The following is a 21,671-nucleotide window of genomic DNA, read 5'->3' as shown; positions in this document are numbered from 1 at the left end:
TGGTAGAATGGGCTTTACATATATCATATATCTGGCGCTTGGGGATATACTAAAGGTGAGGAATCTGCTGTGGAAGAATCTATTAGAAGATGGACGATTCAGCAGGAGATAACTAATGATAGAGACCTGCTAACAGAGTAACTGTGTATCCTTCACGTATGTCATTCTAAGACAATGGCAATGGGACAAACAGAGTGCTCCTTTATCCAGTGACAGCAAAAGCTGGGTGAAAGCCATGGAGCCTTAGGTGATTTCTCACCACTTTTTGCCTGCCTATAGTGGCAAGTAGACTTCTACGTCTTCTCAGCTCTAACACTGGCAGTATGAGCAGGGGAGGCACACAAAGATAAATACAGCTATTTATCAAAGTGTTTGTCAGTATACACTTTGGATTAAAGTATGTGCTCATGGGGCTCCAACAAGATCAGCAAGCATTGGCATAGCCAATAGGTCTCTCCTTTGGGACCTTATAAGAGTGTGCTTGGTGCTGTCTTACTGTGAGTGGCGGACTGCGTGTGCATTTCTACTTAACAAAAAACGTCCACTTAAGTGCCAAGCCTCATGGGTTATTCTCCTTTTGCATTTCGTGTGTTTATGTTTTTTTTAGCTGTATTTTTGAGCTCGGTCAATGTTGCATGTTTATGCAACCCATTCATTACCTGGCACCTTTAGACTGGACAGTTTCACTTTTCATAATTTTAAACTTTGAATGGCTGTTGCAAATGTTTGCATAAAAATCGCTGGCTTGTCAATGCCAGACTTGTGTGCCAATACTTGCGTTTTGCTGTTGAATGTCATCAGTTACTTTCCTCTTTTCCGGTTAAGGTTCTTTTGTTTTGAGCCACTGTGAGGCTTGGTGCTTATAAAAGCCTGTGCATCCTGGCAAAGCCTCCTTGAAGCGCCCCTCCCCCACCTGTTTTCAGGGTGAGCTCCCGGGTTGGAGGATGGGCGGCGCCTGCTATGCAGTGCCCGCACATCCGGTGCCACATCAACACCGTGTACAAGAGCGCTCACCTGCTCCCTGGCACGACTGGACTAAAGTCATCATCGCCTGCACAACGCTGCTCCTCCGTTGTGAAATCCCCAGGCTGGTGTGCGTGTTTGTTCCGCCAGATCTCTTGGCCTGTGTGTGAGGGAACACAAGCTTCTGTTTGGACTGCACGGCTGAGTGGGCACCAAGAAGGATGTTATTGTTGGTCCAGTGTAACATCTAAACCTAAGGCATGCAATGAAACAGATGTTTACAGCACAAGGGAATTAAAGTTCTGATGAGCCTGTCAGGCTGAAGGGCAGGTATCCAATGCTGTCCAGGTTCGATGCAAGTGTTGCAGCACTTTAAACTGGAACTGGGCTTGCATATTATGCACTTTAGACACCAGATAAGACTGAGACCATTCTAGTTTCAAACCTGTGATAATGTTAGGGTCAGTGAGCCCGCAAGTGGTGCGCGCGCTAAAAAGACGCTAGAAGAAAAAAAAGAAAAAGCCTGCGAGTGGTTCGTGCGCACTGCAAAGAATTTAAGGAATGCAGCAGGCACAGTGCGGCGCCGCTACTCGCTCCTGAGCTCCCTAGGCCAAGGGAGAGACAAGGCGGGACATGCACCAGCCTTTGGCCAATTGCGTGTGAGAAAAAAACACAAAAAAACACATGCACAAGCCTGTGGTCAGAGTTGGAAGTCCTCACTAGAAGCCTCGCAGAGCAGCGCATGCGTGATGGCTCAGGCGAGACCTAAAAAGGGCATGCAGCTGCCATTGATAGTGAAATCCATTTTAAAACATCTTTGATGGGAGCCACAGGAAAACTAATTGGAATATGGTCCAGAGAATACACACTGAATCCCACAAGTATGTTCTAGTACTTCTAGTGTTGTGGAGAGAAGACACTGGTATGGAGCTAACTGGCCTTCACTATTGTTAGTAGTCCTAGCCTTCAACATGGGACCACTAACTGAGGGAGCAAACAATCTCACAATAATGCTGGTTCCCCGCAACACTACTACAATAAAAGAACAAGGGGTCTGTAGAAATAAACGTTCGAAGGCGACAAAAAGTCTAAGATGCCCAGGGTTCTTTGAAGGGTAATTAGTCACACACTGCTTTTAGCTGAGTAGGATGGAAAGAGTATTAGAGCGTAAGAGTGAGCAATTTTTGTAAATAAACGTAGCGTAGCCCTTGTAGTTCCTTTATTCAAGTAAGATGGTAAGTTAAGAAGATGAAAGGGAAAACCCCACCAGGAGCAGCCTCCTGCCACTCAGCCCTCATCCAACTGACAGTCTTATACACGCAACATTCTAACAGGCTATCACATCATACATTCTATGCTGAGCAGCATGAATAACATATCTCCTTTCTTTAATTTGAAGAACAATATATAGGAATAAAATTGCGGAGAACAAGCCAAATCACGCAATTTCAAAATAAATATGAAATCAGGTAAGATCAGCAATTAACATTCACTCAGGCAAATCACGCAAACCAGCAAATTACATTTTGACATCAACTCAGTCAAAACACGCAAACCAGTAAGTAACATTCACACCATCTTCTCTTTTCTTTAAACAAAACATTACTCCCAAAGCGAAATAACCAGCTCACCACCACACCAACGCACCACATACAAAACCCAAGAAACCAAACAAACAGACTGGCCAGGTCAGTAGGCGGCAAAAGGGTCCCAACTCACGGCGTGACAGGGAAAGGTGCAACCAAGATACAAGACTTAGGTATATGACAGCAGTCACGTCACTTAGGTCACACCCAAATCACTGAAAATAGAAAGTCTGCTAAACATCCAGAAATGGAGCGCTAAGCTCCCGCAAACAACATGTAATAGGATACATATGTACCTATGATTAAGTAGTGGGATATTAAGGTCCCAAGACCACTTAATGTAATTGGAGCACTTAGCTCCCACATGTAATGGGGAACGCACTTCCTCATGTTCCATAACAGGGTAGGAAACTTCCATAAGGTAATGTTCACTCAATAGGGAACCAAAAAAAAACTATGATCCATGACTTGACACCTAGGTCCCAAACTCACTCAAAATTAACTGAGGCACTCTTTAAATAAACTAGGAGCATTTAACTACACACCCCACAAGCTAACGCAACAGAGAACACACCACCCTGTGAAACAGAACTAGAGTACCCATCTATACACAACCTAAACATAGTAAGGCCATAGACTGTCAAAGACAAGAACTCCCAAATCTCCATTTTAAACGGAATTCTAAAAAATTGATGTATAGTAGTATGTTTTAGATCAACCGTTTAAAAATTCTACTAATGATTTTACGTGTTTATATAAGTATGCACTAGTACTATTATAAATGTCATTGGTGTAATGGTTTTTGTTTTTAAAAGACCGATCACTTAAATAAATAAATCATACTAAAATTCAACCACCCCCACAAACCTAGTATTGCAGTTATAAGTTAAACAAGTATAAAGTCACTTGCTCCGGTGAGCGATCTCTCACCCGGGGTCTTTGAAGCACTGAAAGTCTTGTGGGATTTTGTTAACTCCCTCAAAAGTCAAGGTAGGCACAATTCTCAGTATAATTATGTTAAAATATCGGGTTGACATGGAGTCGAAACCTTAAGGAGTCATGGTTGCAGAACTCCAAGAAATCCAGATGTCCGATTCTACGTTCCAAAATGAAATGATCTTTCTCTTCCTAGCTCAGGTGCCAATGTGCCACAAAACCACTAGATGGCACTGTTGATCCGTTTCGAAACACCAAGTGTTGCTTATTAAAGCATAAGCCCCACAACGTATTTATTTTAGTTGTGCTACCTTAGTGAAAACGATCGCCAGTTCAATCAGGTGTAACAATGTCTGCGGTCATGTTCTGAAGACATGAAAATGGACAAAGTAGTTGGCAGAACACTGTGGTAGCCAGATTAGCAGCAAACAACATAGTGCACCATAAGATGGCGGCAAGTAACGCACAGCGCACCGGGTGGTTCTCGGCACGCCTGTGCTGGAAAAAGACATCAGAGAATGCAGCAGCTAATCTCCTACGACGTCAGAAAGGCCTTCACGCGGGAGACACAGCAGGTAAGATTAATGCGCATTACTTGGCTCGCGCATAGTTCAAAAGTGAAATACTACAGTTGAACTGCCAAAAGTGTAATGGATGCAGTATTTCACTGAAACACAAGTAATGTGCCACAAACAGACCTTTGAAAATGTATAAGAAATATCAATTTCTCCCATAACGGGTCGCAGTCCTTGCAGCAGTCTCTAATGTCAGATAGTCACTAAGCATCCGCCAGAGCCCCTTTACACTGCACTAAGTTCCCTCTATTTGTCTCTGTCGTAGGTACAGCACAATTCTCAACCCAACACTGTAGAGTCGCGCGCTAGACTTCGCGGGTTGCGTCACAACGCAACGCGCGAAGATGCCATGTCCGGAGCGAGTGCGCATGCGCACAGGGATCCCGAGCACCGTGGTGAGAGGACGCTCAGTGCTCTCCCACGATAAAGTTAAGAAATAAAGAAACCTTCCCAGCAGCCCCAGAGTCCGTCTCATTTGTGCCTTAACCCAAGATAGCACCCCTACAGTGGCGACGAGAAGTGGGATTGCCCACAAAAAAAAAAAAAAAAAAAAACTAAAGTAAGGCAGAAAAACGGAGGACCAGCAGAAGGCTAGGGGAACACACCCCCACTTAGGCCTGCCCTGACAGGGGACGACGCTGGAGGAAATAACGTCCAGGAGGGCACAGGAAGATCGCAGGGAGAGCGCGGCAGAAGCGCAGAGAAGAGGGGAGCACCTACTGCATGCACCAGTGCCGGTGAGCAGCAGCCAAGGAGGAGAAGGGCGTAACAAGTCGATAAAACCCCACAGAGGCCCTGGCGGAACTGGAAAACCGCAGAGAAGGGGGAGCAGGAGAACCCCGACCGAACCCGGCGCAAGGTGGGAACGTAAGCGCGCCAGGCAGCCCAAGAAACCAAGGGGCGGAACCGGAAGAACAGGCCAGAATGAGCACGCAAACGTCGTCACTCACTGCGCCGGTCCCATTCTTACCCAAACCAGGTGAACCCCAGATGAAATGGGAAGACTGGAGGGAGTATTTCAAAAACTACCTTGAAGCCCTGGAGGATGAAAATGGGGAACCCTTTACCAGTGCGAGAAGAAGGATACTCTTGCACAATCTAGGCCCGGAGGGGATAAGAGTGTTCATGAACTTAGTGCCCACGACCAGACCACAAGCAGATGTCGACGTCTTCAAGCATGCCTTAGAGGATCTGGACAATCACTACCGCCCTGCGGTATGCGTCTCCATCGATCGCTACAACTTCCAGCAAAGAAAGCAAGAAGCAGGAGAATCCATAGATAACTATGTCGCAGCTCTGAGACGGTTAGCGATGACATTCAAGTACGGAGTCCTTCATGATGAATTCATAAAATCCCAAATTGTCATGCACACCACCAACAAGACCGTACAAGATAAACTATGGGCACATGGAGAAGCGACGCTGAAAGAGGTCATCGCCATGGTAAAGAAGGCGGAATTATTGAAACGTTGTGCCGAAGCAGCGAAAAGAGAAACCACCCAGAAGACAATGGTGAACAGGGTAGAAGATTCGGAGCCTTCAGGAAGGAATAGAACAGCACCCGGAGAAAGTAAAGGCTCAAACAGATGGGCGGAAAAACCCGGACCGCCAAGGAAACAGCCCATGGAAAGCAAGACCACATGCTATAGGTGTGGAAGCCCGAACCACGCAGCCCAGGATAAATGCTGCCCGGCGTTCCGGGCGAAATGTATGTTCTGTGGCCTACTGGGCCACTATGAAAAAGTGTGTCGCAGGAAAATGAAGAGACCCGTAGTGAAGTACGTCACGCAAGACCAAACAGTAGGAGAAGAGGACGAGCTGGACGAGGACGATCATGTATTGTGTATAGAGGAGCAAGTGCTGGTAATAGGGAACAGTCACAAAAGGGACAAGGGAACCCTACCCACAAAGGAACCAGGGTCAGTGCTTTATATCGGAAAACAACGGTTCCAGTGGCACAATAAATGTAAAACTGAAGGTCACGATAGTATATGTTAATTAATAACAATTAAAGGGTTGAAGGAGGGTATCCGACAGAGAAACGACTCTACATGGAAGATTCCATATCATCATTAAATTTTTTATTTCTTTGTTTGATTTTTCCATACTTTTTCAACAATCAATAAAATTACTTAGTGTTACAAAATTAAGTGCAAAGTGACCCAAAGTGTGTAAAGAGAACCAAGGAGGTACAACAATTATACAAAACCAATACAAACAGAAGTGACATATAAGGTTTCTAAAAAGGAATAATAGTACAAGAAAACGACCACAATTAATAATAACCACAATAGTTTGTGACAATGACTATCAAGAATCATAGGCACTGTGCATAGGGTTCGTTTTCTGAGGGCGTCGACGGCGTTTCGACCCAGACAGTGTAATGGGTCTCGTCAGTACTAAACAATGTGGGACTCAAGATGATTAGGTTACACGCGAACAGGATGATGACTTGAGGGGCGACCACCAAGCGTGAATACAAAATTAAATGCACTTACAGTGGACCCAGCCGGGTACACTGTTGTGGTTCAATAGTTGAGGCCGCGATAGCCTATGAACTTTTAAGGACTGCACCAGGGTGTGACAGGAGACTACCAGATTAAGAGTAGGCGGCAATATACTCCATGAAGATAACGGTGTTTTGCAATGGCCGTTTCAATATTATTAAACGCCTCACGGGGATGGCTCAATCGCACTGCCAAGTCGGGACGATACCCGCTGGCTAGATTCAGGTGCAGTCTTCAGTCACTCGGTTACACTTCCGCGGTCCGAAAGCAGTCTCAGGTAATAGGGAACAAGCGTTCTCGCAAACCCCAATGCGACATGGTAATAGGAGGCGTGAAAATCAAGATTGTGATAGGGGTCCCCGTTCACCATTATCCAAAGATCAGTATGGGAGGAAGAGTTCGAACCCAGCCTAGGATCCAGACTGGAACCACCAGACATACGGCCGGTGACATACTTAAACACACCCATCCCCATGGTAGGGTACAGAACTCTAAAGTTTGAATTCAGAGGAAGGTCAGCAGAGTGCAAGCTGTACGTGGCAGAAAAGGGTCCATCAGTCTTAGTTTGGATGGATCAAGGTGATTTAGGGATAAAACTGGACCCAGGAGGAGATATTCAAGTATTGATGACAGCCCCTGAGAGCTGGCCGGACCTGGAGAAAAACTCCAAGCCAGTGTCCCACAAGGTCAGGAATGTGCCCGTGGCGGCAAAGAAAGCAGTACAACAAGAATTGCGGAGACTGGAGGAACATGGGATAATTTAACCCATAGACAGTTTAGAGTGGCTCGTGCCCTTGGTCGTGGTAAGAAAACCAAATGGCAAGGTGCGCCTGTGCGTGGACCTCCGAGAACTCAATAAGTGCTTGATTGTGGAGAAATTCCCGTTGCCTCGCATAGAAGAAATGCTGGCCAAAACAAGAGGAGTAAAATGGTTAGCCACCATCGACCTCACGTCCGCCTATCACCAAATAGACCTGCACCCCACAAGCCGGAAACTCACATCCTTCATAACGCCCTTTGGATGCTATCAATTCCGCAGGATGCCCTTTGATCTTGCCTCAGCTGCAGCCGTGTTCCAAAAGCTAATGCACCGTCTGTTCAAAGACATCGAGGGCATGCAATACTTTCAGGATGACATTTTAATAATGGGGAAGGACCGGAAAGACCATGACAAGAAATTGGACAAGCTGCTGGGTGTACTACAAGAAAAAGGCCTGACAGCAGAATGGGAGAAATGTCGACTAGGAATGACTTCAGTCACTTACCTCGGACACGAAATACGAGAACACGGAATAACACCAAAAAAAGAGAACGTAAAAGCAATCTGTGAGGCCAGGGCGCCAGACAGCAAAGAGGAGGTGAGATCTTTCCTGGGAATGGCCGAGTATTATAGCAAGTTTGTCCAGCACTTCGCCACCAAAACACATCACCTGAGGGAGCTGATAAGAGACAAGACAGTGTTCACGTGGAATGAGGAAGCACAGAGTGAATTTGAAGAGTTGAAAAGGAACATCAGTCAAGCGGTGCCATTACAAGGATATGACCCCATGGGGCGAACCATACTGACGACGGATGCCAGTGAGAAGGGACTGGGAGCAGTCCTCGCGCAAGAGAGAACAGACGGAACTGTGGAGACCCTCAGCTTTGCTTCGAGGACTCTATCACCCACAGAACAGAAATTTAGTGTGATTGAGAAGGAAATGCTAGCGGTGGTGTGGGCCATGGGGAAGTTTCGGCAATTCCTGTGGAGCATGAGATTTCGACTGCAGTCAGACCACAAACCGTTAGTCAAAGTGCTAACCTCGAGTGGACATGCTACTGCCACGCCACGCATAGCCAAGATGTCGTTAAAGCTACTGGAGCACTGATATGACGTGGAGTATATACCGGGGACACGCAACAAGGTGGCTGACTACCTGAGCAGAGCATCCGCCATGGAAGAAGCCCCAAACCCCTCGGCTGTGGATGAAGAGATGATAGCGATGACGGACGATCCAGAAAGAGTGATCAGTAAGCAGGAATGGATCTTAGCGTATGATGAGGATGAAGAGATCCGTGAAGTCAAAGAACACATAATCAAAGGCTGGCCCGAAAAGAAGAGAGTGAAGGAGAAGCTCACAAAGTTTTATGAAGTCCGCGAGGAACTATCTGTGAGTGACTCGGGCACCTTTCTATACCGAAGAGACAAAATGGTGCCTCCTAAGAGATTGATCCAATTCCTGTTAACACAGTTGCATGAGGGGCATCTTGGCATTGTGAAAACCAAAATGAGAATGAAGCAAATGTACTGGAGGCCTGGACTAGACATGCAAGTGGAAAGGCACGTAAGAGACTGTGACCAGTGCCAAGGAGCTGACAAAATCCTGAGACCTCTAAGGCCAGTGTTGGGGAAGTTTGACCAGCCACGCGACCCCTGCGAAGATGTCTCGGTTGACATTCTAGGACCTGTTCTGGACAACCAAGGAGTGCCGAAGTATGCATGTGTCTTGGTGGACAAATACTCCAAGTGGCCGGAAATTCACATCCAAGAAGAGATGGACTCTGAAACGGTGATTAGGTTCCTCACTTCAGTTTTCTTGAGGGAAGGGATCCTGAGGACAATCCTGAGCGACAATGGTCCACAATTCACCTCGGAGAAATGGTACCAATATGCCGAAAGGAATGGGATCGAAACCAAACACACGGCTATATATCATCCCTCGAGCAACGGCCAGGTGGAAAGATTCAATCGGGTCATCATGGGGTCCATCCAAGCTTCCATAATGAAAGGCAAGGATTGGGATAAAGAGATACTGAAGACGATATGGGCCTACCGGATTACCCCCACCTCCACAGGGTACAGCCCATTCCAAATCCTGAGGGGCAGGCACCCCTTCACTAAGGACAACGTGGTCTGGAGAGAGAAGACCATCACCAGCAAATGGTCTTCTGCAGTAGTACAACATAACCTGGAGAAAGCTCAGAAGGTATATACTGAACATTATAATCGGAGAAGAAACGTGTAAGAGACGACACTTGAAAGAGGGGAGTGGGTGAGAGTCAAACTGGCGGTGCTGAAAAGGAAAGGAGAAAGCAAGTACAGCCCGCCTCTGCAAGTAGAAGTATACGATAGAGCGGCGTTACTCAGCGACGGGAATGTGTGGTCCCAAGACCGCGTGGCTAAAATCAACAAGATCCTACAGTGGCCTGCGGAGGAAGAGAGAGCCCTGCAAGATCGGGGACCAAGAGATAGAGAAGGAGATACTTCCGCAGAAGAAGAGCACCAGATGGAAGAAGGATCTTATGAGGACTTGGGAGTTCAAGAAAAGCCCGCGGCTGAGGAGACACAGGAAGAAAGGAGCGTGACACCTAGAAGGGAAGAACAGAGTCAGAGAGACAGGACAGTAAGCCCTACTGAGATCTGCACCAGAGAAGCCTCCACACCGGTAAGACGCACACACGCTGGTAGACTGGTGGTTAAACCCAATCATTTCAAAGACTTTGAACTAGGGGGATGTTAAGCCCCTGGGGACTCAGAGAACCCTTTTGTATATGTATAAAAAAGGGGAGATATGTAGAGTCGCGCTCTAGTCTTCGCGGGTTGCGTCACGACGCAACGCGCGAAGACGCCATGTCCGGAGCGAGTACGCATGCGCACAGGGATCTCGAGCACCGTGGTGAGAGGACGCTCGGCGCTCTCCCGCGATAAAGTTAAGAAATAAAGAAACCTTGCCAGCAGCCCCAGAGTCCGTCTCATTTGTGCCTTAACCCAAGATAGCACCTCTACAAACACCCTGTAAACTAGTCCTTACCAGTCAATTGAGAGGTAAAATGCTGACACCCCCGCAAGCAGTTTGTTATTGCTCTTGATAAGATGAACTGACACGGAGGAAAATCATTCTTCTCAGTCTCGATGATCTTTAAGCTAAGCAATAAGATGAACTGACACGCAGGAAAATCATTCTTCTCAGTCACGATGATCCTTAAGCAAAGCAATATTTGGCAGTGTATCATTAGCCTTTGAACTGGGGGTTGATTTCCCTTGTGCCAAACGCCTTGGGGAACAGGCTGTCCAGATGACCAAAAACACTGGTGGGGTTAAGCAAGGCGTTTCCTTAAGTTTCAATATTTCATGTATACTCCTTAGTTCCAGTAAGCTCTTTAAACACAGTCTCTCCTCCAAATTATGCGTTCTTTTCAGTAGTTACAGATTCTTTTCTCTTTGTAGGTTTCTTAGTTGTTTTGTGCATAGGCTCTTTCTTGCACGCTGTAGGTTCTCCAAAACTGTCGACAAAATGTTGTAAATAAACATAGCGTAGCCCTTGTAGTTCCTTTATTCAAGTAAGATGGTAAGCTAAGGTGTGCTTTCTTTCTTGGAGGAACGGGCTGTACTGTGGACTCACCCCTGCCCTACCTGCTGTCTTCACGAACCCTGAACCCACGCCTCGCGGCACCCGCTTCGCGGGCACCGCTCGTGTCTTGGGTGACACCAGCAACAGCGAGTTGAGGATTGAGGCCGAATTCCATCTTAGGCTTGCCGCGGGACTGCGAGGACCAGCGGGCAGTGCGCTAACCTGCCACAGCTGGTCCTCTTCCCGCCGCCTCCTCCTCCCTGTGCCTAGAAATCAGGGGCCGGACTTCAACCTTGTGTGTGCTTTCTTTCTTGGAGGAACGGGCTGTACTGTGGACTCACCCCTGCCCTACCTGCTGTCTTCACGAACCCTGAACCCACGCCTCGCGGCACCCGCTTCGCGGGCACCGCTCGTGTCTTGGGTGACACCAGCAACAGCGAGTTGAGGATTGAGGCCGAATTCCATCTTAGGCTTGCCGCGGGACTGCGAGGACCAGTGGGCAGTGCGCTAACCTGCCACAGCTGGTCCTCTTCCCGCCGCCTCCTCCTCCTCCCTGTGCCTAGAAATCAGGGGCGTGGTTTTCCCTAACGGATCTATATTGGTGGAACCTCATTCTCGGCGCGCGCGGACGCAGACCGGGCCAAGAGCGGGCCCGTTCGTGACCAGTAGTGACCGGACCGGGCCACCCCTTTAACTATTTTGTATCCATTTGCCACCTGGACCATGGCCGGCCGGGAATTACGGAGTAAGTCCTTGTTAGCGGGAGGATCTTCTTCTGCTGCTGGAGGTATGGAAAAATTCCTTATTAGGGCGAATAACATTATTGATAAAGAAATCACTACACTGGAGAAACGCCTATCGAACGATCTAATGTCTGTAAAACGATCTTCTATGGGGACTTTGGCCAATGCCAAAACACCGGAAAGAACTATAGACAATCTTACCTCTGTGGTGGATGCCCAACCCCCCCTTTCCGAAGTAGTTCATCCGCCAAGAGCTGACTCTGATACTATGACAAATGCAATTGTTACCGTAGTTGAAATCAACCATGCCCCTGATAGTAACAATGTTGCCATTATCTCTGTCACCGAAGATAGTTCTATCTATCCTAACACCCAGGGGGAAAGAGAAAGTGCCATTAGGAAACGGAAAAGACCTTATAAAAAAAAAGACAAAAAAGACGGTAGGTCCTCTAAAACAGCCAAATTACATAACGACCCGACACCTCCAAATAATATTCAAGAAGTGATCACCCTCAGTTATGAGGCTTCTTTGGAAAGGATTGCTGCCTTAGTTAAATCAATTGTATTTCCGTTAGAGGCCAAATTAGATAGGTTGGATCTCAGAATATCCAACATTGAGAAAACTACAGCTACTATCTTAGCCAACTCCATTAAGCCCAACAGTCTAAGTACCCCTCATATTGCCCCTATCCCCCCAGTCCCCCATCCTACTAATGTGACCCAACCCCTTGTTTCTTCTATAGTAAGTTCCCAACCTGCCCCCTCTTTACCCCGCAAAGATAATCCTGCAATTCCCCAGCACTCCCAAAGCACTCAACCCGGTATGCCTAACCCCCCCGGACTTATGGCCATTGAATCACAAGGTTCCCCAATTAATGAATACAAACCTCCTAGACCCCGACAGCCTGATCTCCCGCCGGAAGCTAATCGGTTCATGGTAGTTTTAGCCGGAGCACCCCCATTAGAAAAAGGGGAAAACAAAACTTTTAGCTCCCTGAAAAGTAAAATCATTAAATGGCTTAATTGGAATAGACCCTTACCGGCACATCTGCATAATGAAATTATTATGGTAAGGAGGGTACCCTGGATTGGTAAGACGACGAAATCCATTAATGGAGACTGCATTACTGTAAGTTTTAAAAACCCCCGTACGGTATCCCATATATGTGCGGGATTCAATAGGTCATTTGATTCCACTATTCAAACTCTTCCAGTTTCTTTTTTTTTCCACCTAATGTTGCCACCCATTATACTGGAAGAAACGATTGGACTAGAGTTGAACGTAGGGGCAGGCAAAGATTATATGACACTAGACCTCCTATGCCACCCCAATATTTGCCCCAGCACAATCCTTTTTCCGATTATAATCAGTATAGCTGCCTAGAGGGTCTCGAGGGAGTCGACTGACTATCTCCATCTTGCATCCCCGAGTTTTCATCTCTTGAATCGACTACTAATACCACAGATGGGGATGTTCTGGCTAAAGCCATATGTTTAGATAAATGCTTGGCAGCCCCTATTATATCAGATATGATCTCCCCGACACCTGTCCCACCTGTTAAACCGACGGATATCCACTCTACACTACTTGTCTCTGTGAAACCGACGGATATACATCCTACACTACTTGCCCCGGGTCCTTTTGACATGGGAAGCGCAAGTATAGTCCCCCCCCATTACTAACATCCCCATAGAACAGGTGTCGGTTTCCAGTCAATTAGGTTATTCAATGGCGAGCTGGAATATTGCTGGGTGGCGACAGAGAGTCTCAGCCTTGGGATGGAGGGAATATATTCTAGGCTTTGACATCCTATGCCTACAGGAAACCTGGTCTACCATGGACATCTATTATGACGGCTTCATTTCTTATAATTGTCATGCCCAAGAATCTGTTATGGGGAGGGCAAAAGGTGGTCTGTTGGTTTCATTGTCTGTGCACCTCCCAGTTCATGTAAGATCTTGTCTCACAGTTGGTTCCCACTCCCAAGTATTGGAACTAGAAGTTAACAGGGGTAGGAACATCCTGTTGATCAATCACTACAACAATACTTTCGATCCTGCCAGCACTTCTGTTGTGGATGAACTTGAAGTAGCCCTGAACAAAATTTGTAACAAATCACACAAATCTTATGACATCATTTGGGGGGGGGGTGACTTCAATATTAGAACCTGCCCGTACTCTTATACCTCTGTTTGTGGGTTTGATGGGGATAATGGGGAGTACTTAGCGCATTTTTCACATTCCCCCTATGGGGTCTCTCTTAATAATCTTTTGTTAAAGTACGACTTGGTCATCCATCAACCTGCCCCAGATAAAGAGGGTAATATCGCTCCCACCTTCACTGGGAGGGATACAGCCTCTGTGATCGACTACCTGTTGATTTCGACCCCGATAGTTCCGCTCTGCACGGTCCCAATTATTGTGGACTTTGGTATGAGCGACCATAATGCCTTAACAATGTATATCCTTACATGGGGTTCAAGAAATGTTTTTTCTGGTAGGGTTGTAGGTGACATCACCCCATGTAGGCAAAACGGGACACGGATCAAATGGTGCGCAGAAAAATCTGAGAAACTACACCGCATAGTGGCGATAGCCGGTACCATAGTGATACTCCGTTGCCTCGAAATCGAGGCTCCTTCTGAAAGTACCATAAATGATTTCGAGGAACTTGGTACTATAATCAAGAAATCCCTTACCAACAACAAGGGCACAACTAAACTGGAAACGCTATGCTGGTTCGACCAAGCTTGTACTTTGGCGCTAAAAGCCCTCAAGAGGGCCCTATCTAATCTCCCTAGAGATAGGGAAGTGGTTAAAACTCTGAGAGCCAAATACAACACCGAATTGAAGGGTAGGAAACAAGAACTCAGAGAACAAGCCTGGGATGACCTGAATAAAGCCGTAGCTCTCCGGGATAGTAAACTGTTCTGGAGCACAATTAATAGTCCATTCCTCCAGAAGGAAGAATTCCCAGTCCTCACTGCCCAAGTAAGTGAAGATAGTTGGGTTTTACATTTTACTGGGATTTTTGACCCAACTAGGGAGATCCAAGATAATACCTGTAATAACCCCATTACACCATCTCAGACATTGGGAATTACCCTTCATGAAGTTGACATGGCAATTAACACCAGCAAAGGGGGGAAGGCCCCAGGACCTGACGGGGTCCCAATTGACCTCTATAAATACGATCTGGCCCTGTGGAGCCCACTATTGACTAGAGTTTTTAATGCCGCTGTCGACTACAATACCCCGGCAACGTGGAGTGAATCCATAATCATACCAATCTATAAGAAGGGAGATAGAGGAGAGGCTAAGAACTACCACCCTATCTCCCTTCTGGATTCCTCACTTAAAATCATGAGCAGGGTCTTATTGATACGTCTGGAAGAATGGGCCGAAGATAATAACATTCTTGCACCATCCCAACATGTCTTTAGAAAGGGTCTTGGCACAATAGAACAGTGTAATAATTTAAATCTGTTAGTAGGAAAATACACTAAGGCCAAACCGGGTTCCTTATTCCTATGTTTTGCGGACCTTTCTAGTGCCTTTGATCTGGTGGATCACACCCTGTTGTGGACAACCTTGCTTGATATGGGTGCACCTCCTGCCATTATTCGCTTTTTAGCAAGACTCTATTCCAATCTATCAGCCCAGATCCGCTACGGACCAGAAGGGGAATGTACTAGAAAGTTCAAGGTTAAATCTGATATCAGGCAGGGCTGTGTCCTGGCCCCGTTGCTTTTTTCCCTCTTTATTAATTCAATTGAGCAGGAATTAAAAAATGTCCAGGCAGACGCCCCGCAAGCAGGAGGCCAACCTATTCCGGTGTTGCTTTACGCCGACGATACTGTTCTACTCTCAAGAACTCCAATAGGCCTCCAGAAGCTTATGAACTGTTTTTATGATTTTATACAGATAAAGAAACTCAAAATCAACAACTCCAAAACTTTTATTATGGCATGCGGCAAGAAGGTAAATCATCTTAAACCTTTTCATTTTAAAGAAAACCGTATTGAGGTTGTAGATAATTTTTGTTATCTGGGCATTACCTTTAATAGTTGAGGGTCCTGGACCCCAGAGCAAAATAATGTTAAAGCAAGGGTGGGGAAGGCTTCCCTAGGTGTGTTCCGTTTTGCTACCAAACTGGGAAGCCGACGGATCCCCGATATGTTAAATATTTATAGACACAGATGTGCTTCAATAGCACTATACGGTTCAGGGGTTTGGGGATATTGGACTCCAAGGGACCTGCAAGTATTGGAAAATTTATTCCTAAAACGATTACTTTGCCTTCCACCCTCGGCATCTTCCGATCTTACCCATAAAGAACTAGGGATGGATTACATAGCCGACCTAATTGGATTGAGACCCTTAATGGTATGGAGATCTATCTGGACCAAGGCCGAAACAAACTTTACTAAGGAAATTATTAAAGACTGTTTGTATTTGGATAAAGTTTACACAATTCCTTGGTTAAAGTATGTGATCTCTACCTTCAGTGAACTTTATGATATGGATGTATGTAAAGATCCTGCAAGTGTAATTACTCTATCCAAACAGGAAGTTAAAGGCGAATTTCTGAGAGCTAAATTTAATAAGCGTAAAGCTGAAACACAAGACTACTCAACCAACGCTTTTTATTTTTCCAATTTAGTTGAAGGACTTGGGTTACCCACGTACCTCAATGTCATTAGTAGACGGTCCCATCAATTTGTCCTCTCAAGATTTAGACTTGGGATTGTACATAATTTGGTGGCATTTCCAATGATGAAAATCCATTCTGCCACACCTTGCCCATGTGACGGATTAACTAAGCAAAGTACCTTGCACTTTCTGTTAATTTGTCCCCTGTATAAATCCCTGCGTATTTTTTATCTTAAACCTTTGTTTAAAAAATATTCTGTGTTTACTACAGGAAATGCTATGAAACTATTATTCTCACTTGCTAGCCCAGATCTATGTTTTTTTACTGCAACCTTCATTGTAAAATCTATTACTGCAAGAAAAAGTATGGTTTTCCAGTAATACATTTATTATAACTACTGCTGCTAGTCCATGTTTTACCCATTAAGTAATGTCATGATATGTACTTTCCCTGTGTAATATCATATGTGTCATGTTTTTAACTGTATACTTTTATGATGTTTTTATAACAATTGAATAAAGTTCATGAAATGAAATGAAGAAGATGAACGGGAAAACCCCACCAGGAGCAGCCTCCTGCCACTCAGCCCTCATCCAACTGACCGTCTTACACACGCAACATTCTAACAGGCTCTCACATGATACATTCTAGGCTGAGCAGCAGGAATAAGTACAACACAAATGTAGCTTGTTAGCTAGAAAAGGTATATGTGCTCAAGCTTGAGTTTCATGCTTCATAGCATGAGTTGGCTCATGATATCAGAGGAAAGGATGTCCCAGGAGTTGAAAGTAGTGTCAATTTAATTGGGTACGGTATGTTTCGATGGGCTCCTTCAATCACTGAGCATAACAAAAAAAACTGAATGTTTGCTTTTACCTATTCTTATAAAAAGAAAAACCTCTACAATCGTTTTGGGGAAAAAAACACAAACCACAGACCCTAAAAGACTCATGGCCTAGGCAATATCAAGTCCTTTGTGTGCATGTGTGTGTATAAATATTACTATATTCAATTCACTCCAGTTAATTTGGTATGAGACTTTGTTGAGTTCTGTTTAAAAAGAACACGTCGTCAGCAGTAAGCGGTCACTTCAGTGAGAAATTTCCCAGGTCTTTTCGAGCTCACTGCTATTTGTTCAACAAATGTCTGAATACATTTTACACGTTCAATATAAAATATACAAGCTTTCACTTTTAATACATTTCAGGACCTTAGTAAGAGCTTCCATACCAAAGTCAGTTTTCTAAAAATGTTTGCATATTTGCATTAGACTCTAAGTTAGACAGATGCATTATATTATATAGACTTTTAAGTGCTGTACATTCTGGGAAATGTCGTTTTTCCCAACAGCCGATAAACTTAAGCAGAGCAATTTATTTCAATATTCACCTCGATCTCCCGGAGTTTGGCACGCTTCTCTTCAATCATTTCTGTAAACTTGATGTAGGATTTGGTTTCATTCATATCTTCTTTGAGAGGAATGGAATAGTACTGCTCGTCAGATTTAGAACTCTGAGAATCATCGTCTTTCTCATCATCTTGACCTTCTTCCTTTTGTCTGTAGAAATAATTAGGCTCTTAAAGTCTATGTATGATACTCTTCCAAAACTTTAAATAATACCTTAAGACTGTGTTAAGATTCCTAGATTTATTACTGTGCGAGTTGAAACATGGTTTAAAATAACTACCGTCTTAAACTTTCAAGGCATTTATCAATTTAACATGTGCCACAGATAAACCCATATTTTTAAGTCAACTAAAAAGAATTCTATAACTGTGTTGAACAAGTTACTTACCTTCTGTAACATCCTTTTTGGTGGATACTCTCACGGCAAATTCCCCAGGCATCAGACTGGATTCAGAAGCCTTTCAGCAGTATCTCTGTACGCTGGTAGGTGGCACAGTGCAGCTCTGCAGCAATGTTTTTCCACTCTAAGTGATAACTGGAACCACACAAGAGTCACCAGTAGCTTTTTAGGCTGTCCACTCCCTCAGACCCAGAGTCCATTGGTAAAATGGTATTACCATTGTGCATATCTCTAGATTGGGACATTTTTAGATGGAAAAGAGCCAAGTTAACAGAACTGGGAGCTGGGAGGGTTGATGAGGAATCTGCGGTCATATAAGAGTATCCACCAGAAAGATTGTTACTGAAGCTAACAAGTTCTACTGGTGGATACTTCTCACTGCAGATTCCTCACCTTGTAAATGGATACCAAAGCAGTAGTTCCCAAGATGGTGGTTCTATGGAATGGCCCAAACAAAAACACCCTACCCCTCTTAATAAAGCTGTCTGTTGAGGAAGTAGTGCTTCATGAAAGTGTGTACCTTAGCCCACATGGCTTCCTGATAGATCTCCAGGATAGGCATTCCGTTTGCTAATGCAGTGGTAGCTGCTTTGGCACTAGTGGATGGGCCCGTAAGCCTTCTGGGGCCTGCTTTTTCGCCAGTGTATAACTGTTCTTTATGCAGAGAAGAATCCCTTGGGAGATGGTAAATTCTTGCATTGCTTTACCCTTCTTTGCTCTGAAAAAAACCTACAAAGAGCAGATCGTCCACTAAGTGTTCTTTTTTTACGATTGATAAAGAACCGCAATGCACTTTAGGGTTCCAAATAATTAAGTCTCTCTCCCTCCTTAGAGGGTTGAGGTGACGCAAAGACAGCCGGAAGGGTAATGACATGACCAACAAGAAAAGGAAACCCCTTTCGATAGCAAGGAAGGTCGGGTCCTCAAGATCAACTGATCAGGGAAGAAGGTGGTGCAAGATTGATTCACACAGGGAGCCTAAAGCTCGCTCATACATCTATCCGATATTATGGGGAGCAGAAAGTCTTTAACATCAGAAGTCTCATAAGACAATTGAGTAAAGGATCAAAAGGGGAGCACATGACTAATGTAAGGACTAAGTTCAAGTCCAATGGGGTAATGCATTATATGGTAGAGATAATATTTAACTCCAGATTTCTTACCGTTGAATTTCGCAGGCATCAGACTGGATCTGGAAACTTTTGCATAAGCAGTACTCCTGCTCAATGTCAGGTGGCTTCAGTTGGTTCCGCGCGCTGTCGTTGGTGCCGGAAGTGACGTTGCGGTCACCAATATAGTCGCCACCCTGGGACCCGGACATCAGTTATTTTTCACAACTTTCCACGTCAGGAGCGCAGAGCTATGAAGTGAACTGACCAGTCTGTGCCAAACTAGGGTCCTGAGAGGGGAAACAACCCTAGCCCTACAAATGTGTCCGCAGAGCGGGGAGGCATGTGTGGGTCTGCAAGGACTCTGCAGCTAGATATAGTCTCTACCAGATAATGCATTACTGAAAGTAAGTAACTTGTTCATCTAATAGGGTCTAGTTGCAGATTCCTTACCTTTGAATAAATACCCAAACCATACCACCCTGCAGACAAATGGACTATACTAAGAAGTCCTGCAGGACCGAACGGGTGAAACGCCCATCCCTGCAGACCCGACTGTCCAGGCAGACGTGTGTGGCAAACATATACAGGGATGCCCACGTTGCTGCCTGGCAGATGTCCAGGACTGGAACCCCATGAGCTAACACCGTGGTCGCAGTTTTTCCTCTGGTGGACGGGCTCTTAAGCCCTCAGGATGCAGCTTTTTAGCCAGGACGTAGCGGACCTCGATACATAGAATGGGCCAGCGCAAAATGGTTTGTTTCTGAACTGCCCAATCTTTTTTTAGTTCCTACCTAGCAGTTGGTCGTCCACCAGGAACTCGATTGTGCGGTCAAGGTAGAACAACAACACTCTTCTGAATCCAGACGATGGAGTTGCTCCTCCTCTTTAGAGGGATGTGGAGGAGCATAAAAGACGGGCAGGGTGACAGATTATCCCAAATGGAATGGGGTCACCACTTTTGGTAGGAAAGAGGCCTGGGTGTGAAGCACCACCTTGCCCGGAAATACCATAAGATAGGTCGGCTTGGATGATAAAGCCTCCGGGCAGATGTTACTGCCACTTGAAAAGCTCTGTTGATGGCAAGCAGCCAGAGGGGACAATTGTGTAGCAGCTCAAAGGGAGGACACATGAGGTAAGTGAGAACCAGGTTCAGATCTCTCGGAGGATTGATGAAGTGCAAAGGGGGAAACATATCTATAAGTCCTTGCAGAAACCTATGTACAATCGGGGACTCAAATAAAGAGGGTTGATCAGGCAGCCGCAGTAAAGCAGACAAATAAATAACCCTTTAGAGCGCCCAGAGCACAGGCCTGCAGGGAAAGGAAAAAAAATGAAGACACGAATATCAGAAACAGAGGAAGAAAGAGGATCATAGACTTTTCTGTACAATATTTTCCAATTTTTGGGAAATGGCAGTCATATACTATTTTGGTGAATGGCCGCCTCTCCGCCAAAATAGCGTTTGAGCTTCCGCCTGAAGTCTGTAAAGTTAACAACTGTCGCCTTTCAATCTCCATTCAAGGAAATGGAGAGTTGACAGGTTCGGGTGGAGGACCTTTTCCTGCTGCTGCGACAGAAGATTCTCCCGAAGGAGAAGCCTGATTTCATGATCGATGCTCATTTGAAGAAGCTCATAATACTAAACTCTCCGTGCCCTGCCCAGAGCCACAAGAATGACTTGGGCCTGGTCGTTCATCTTCTTGAGAACTCTGGGCATAAGCAGTATGGGTGGAAAAGCATACAGGAGGCCTGAGCTCTGCTCACGACGAAAAGCATGTCTGAGTGATATCCGCCTTGGAAACTCAAATGTGCAAGGAGGTGAAAAAGTCCTTGTGCCACCTCCAAAGAGAGACACTTTTTGTGATCCGCTAGACATCGACGCCTTAGTTTGTCCACCCTGGTGTTCAAAGAACCTGCAAGGTGTTGAACCACCTAGGTTATACCATACTGTTCCAGCCATGTCCAGAGACTCAGTGCCTCTTGACAAAGGGTCCATGACTCCACCTCACCCTGTTTGTTGCAGATGGTGGTAGTGTTGTCTGTGAACACTTGCACTAACTTCCCCTTGACAAAGGGAAGAAATGTTTTCAATGCTAGTCTGATCACCAGGAGCTCCAGCAGGTTGATATGGAGTCCAGATTTTGTCCAAGGTCAGAGTCCTCTGATTCCCACCTCTACCAGATAGCTGCCACATCCCAGGATGATATTCGCTTTGTTCGCCCTAAGTTCGCAGGGTATGCCAAGACTTGGGTCCCTTGCTCACTTTGCCACTGGATTCAAGCTAGCCTGGCAGATGACGGCTGATTAGCCAGAAACCGGTCCCAGGATGCTTGTTTCCGGTCCAGGGAAGACATGGCTTGGCAGTTCGGGCTGGACTGTTCCCATGAGGTACAGGGTAAGACTGATTTGCATATGGCCATGTCTGAACTGGGGCGGTGGAGTGAGCTAAAGAATG

At 45.6% G+C, this 21,671-nt stretch overlaps 1 protein-coding gene across 3 annotated transcripts in view; it reads right to left on the bottom strand.

Annotated features, from left to right (window-relative positions):
• Positions 1-21,671, bottom strand: part of U2SURP (U2 snRNP associated SURP domain containing) — an 878,864-nt gene that overhangs the window by 237,633 nt on the left and 619,560 nt on the right. For all 3 annotated transcript variants that reach the window (XM_078666425.1, XM_078666427.1, XM_078666426.1), the window contains one exon: positions 17,686-17,854. In XM_078666425.1, coding sequence (XP_078522551.1) covers positions 17,686-17,854 — 169 coding nt within the window. The remainder of the gene's footprint in view (positions 1-17,685; positions 17,855-21,671) is intronic.

The sequence above is a fragment of the Lissotriton helveticus genome, chromosome 11 (assembly GCF_964261635.1).
Source record: "Lissotriton helveticus chromosome 11, aLisHel1.1, whole genome shotgun sequence".
NCBI lineage: Eukaryota > Metazoa > Chordata > Amphibia > Caudata > Salamandridae > Lissotriton > Lissotriton helveticus.
This window is presented reverse-complemented; position numbering and strand designations above follow the sequence as displayed.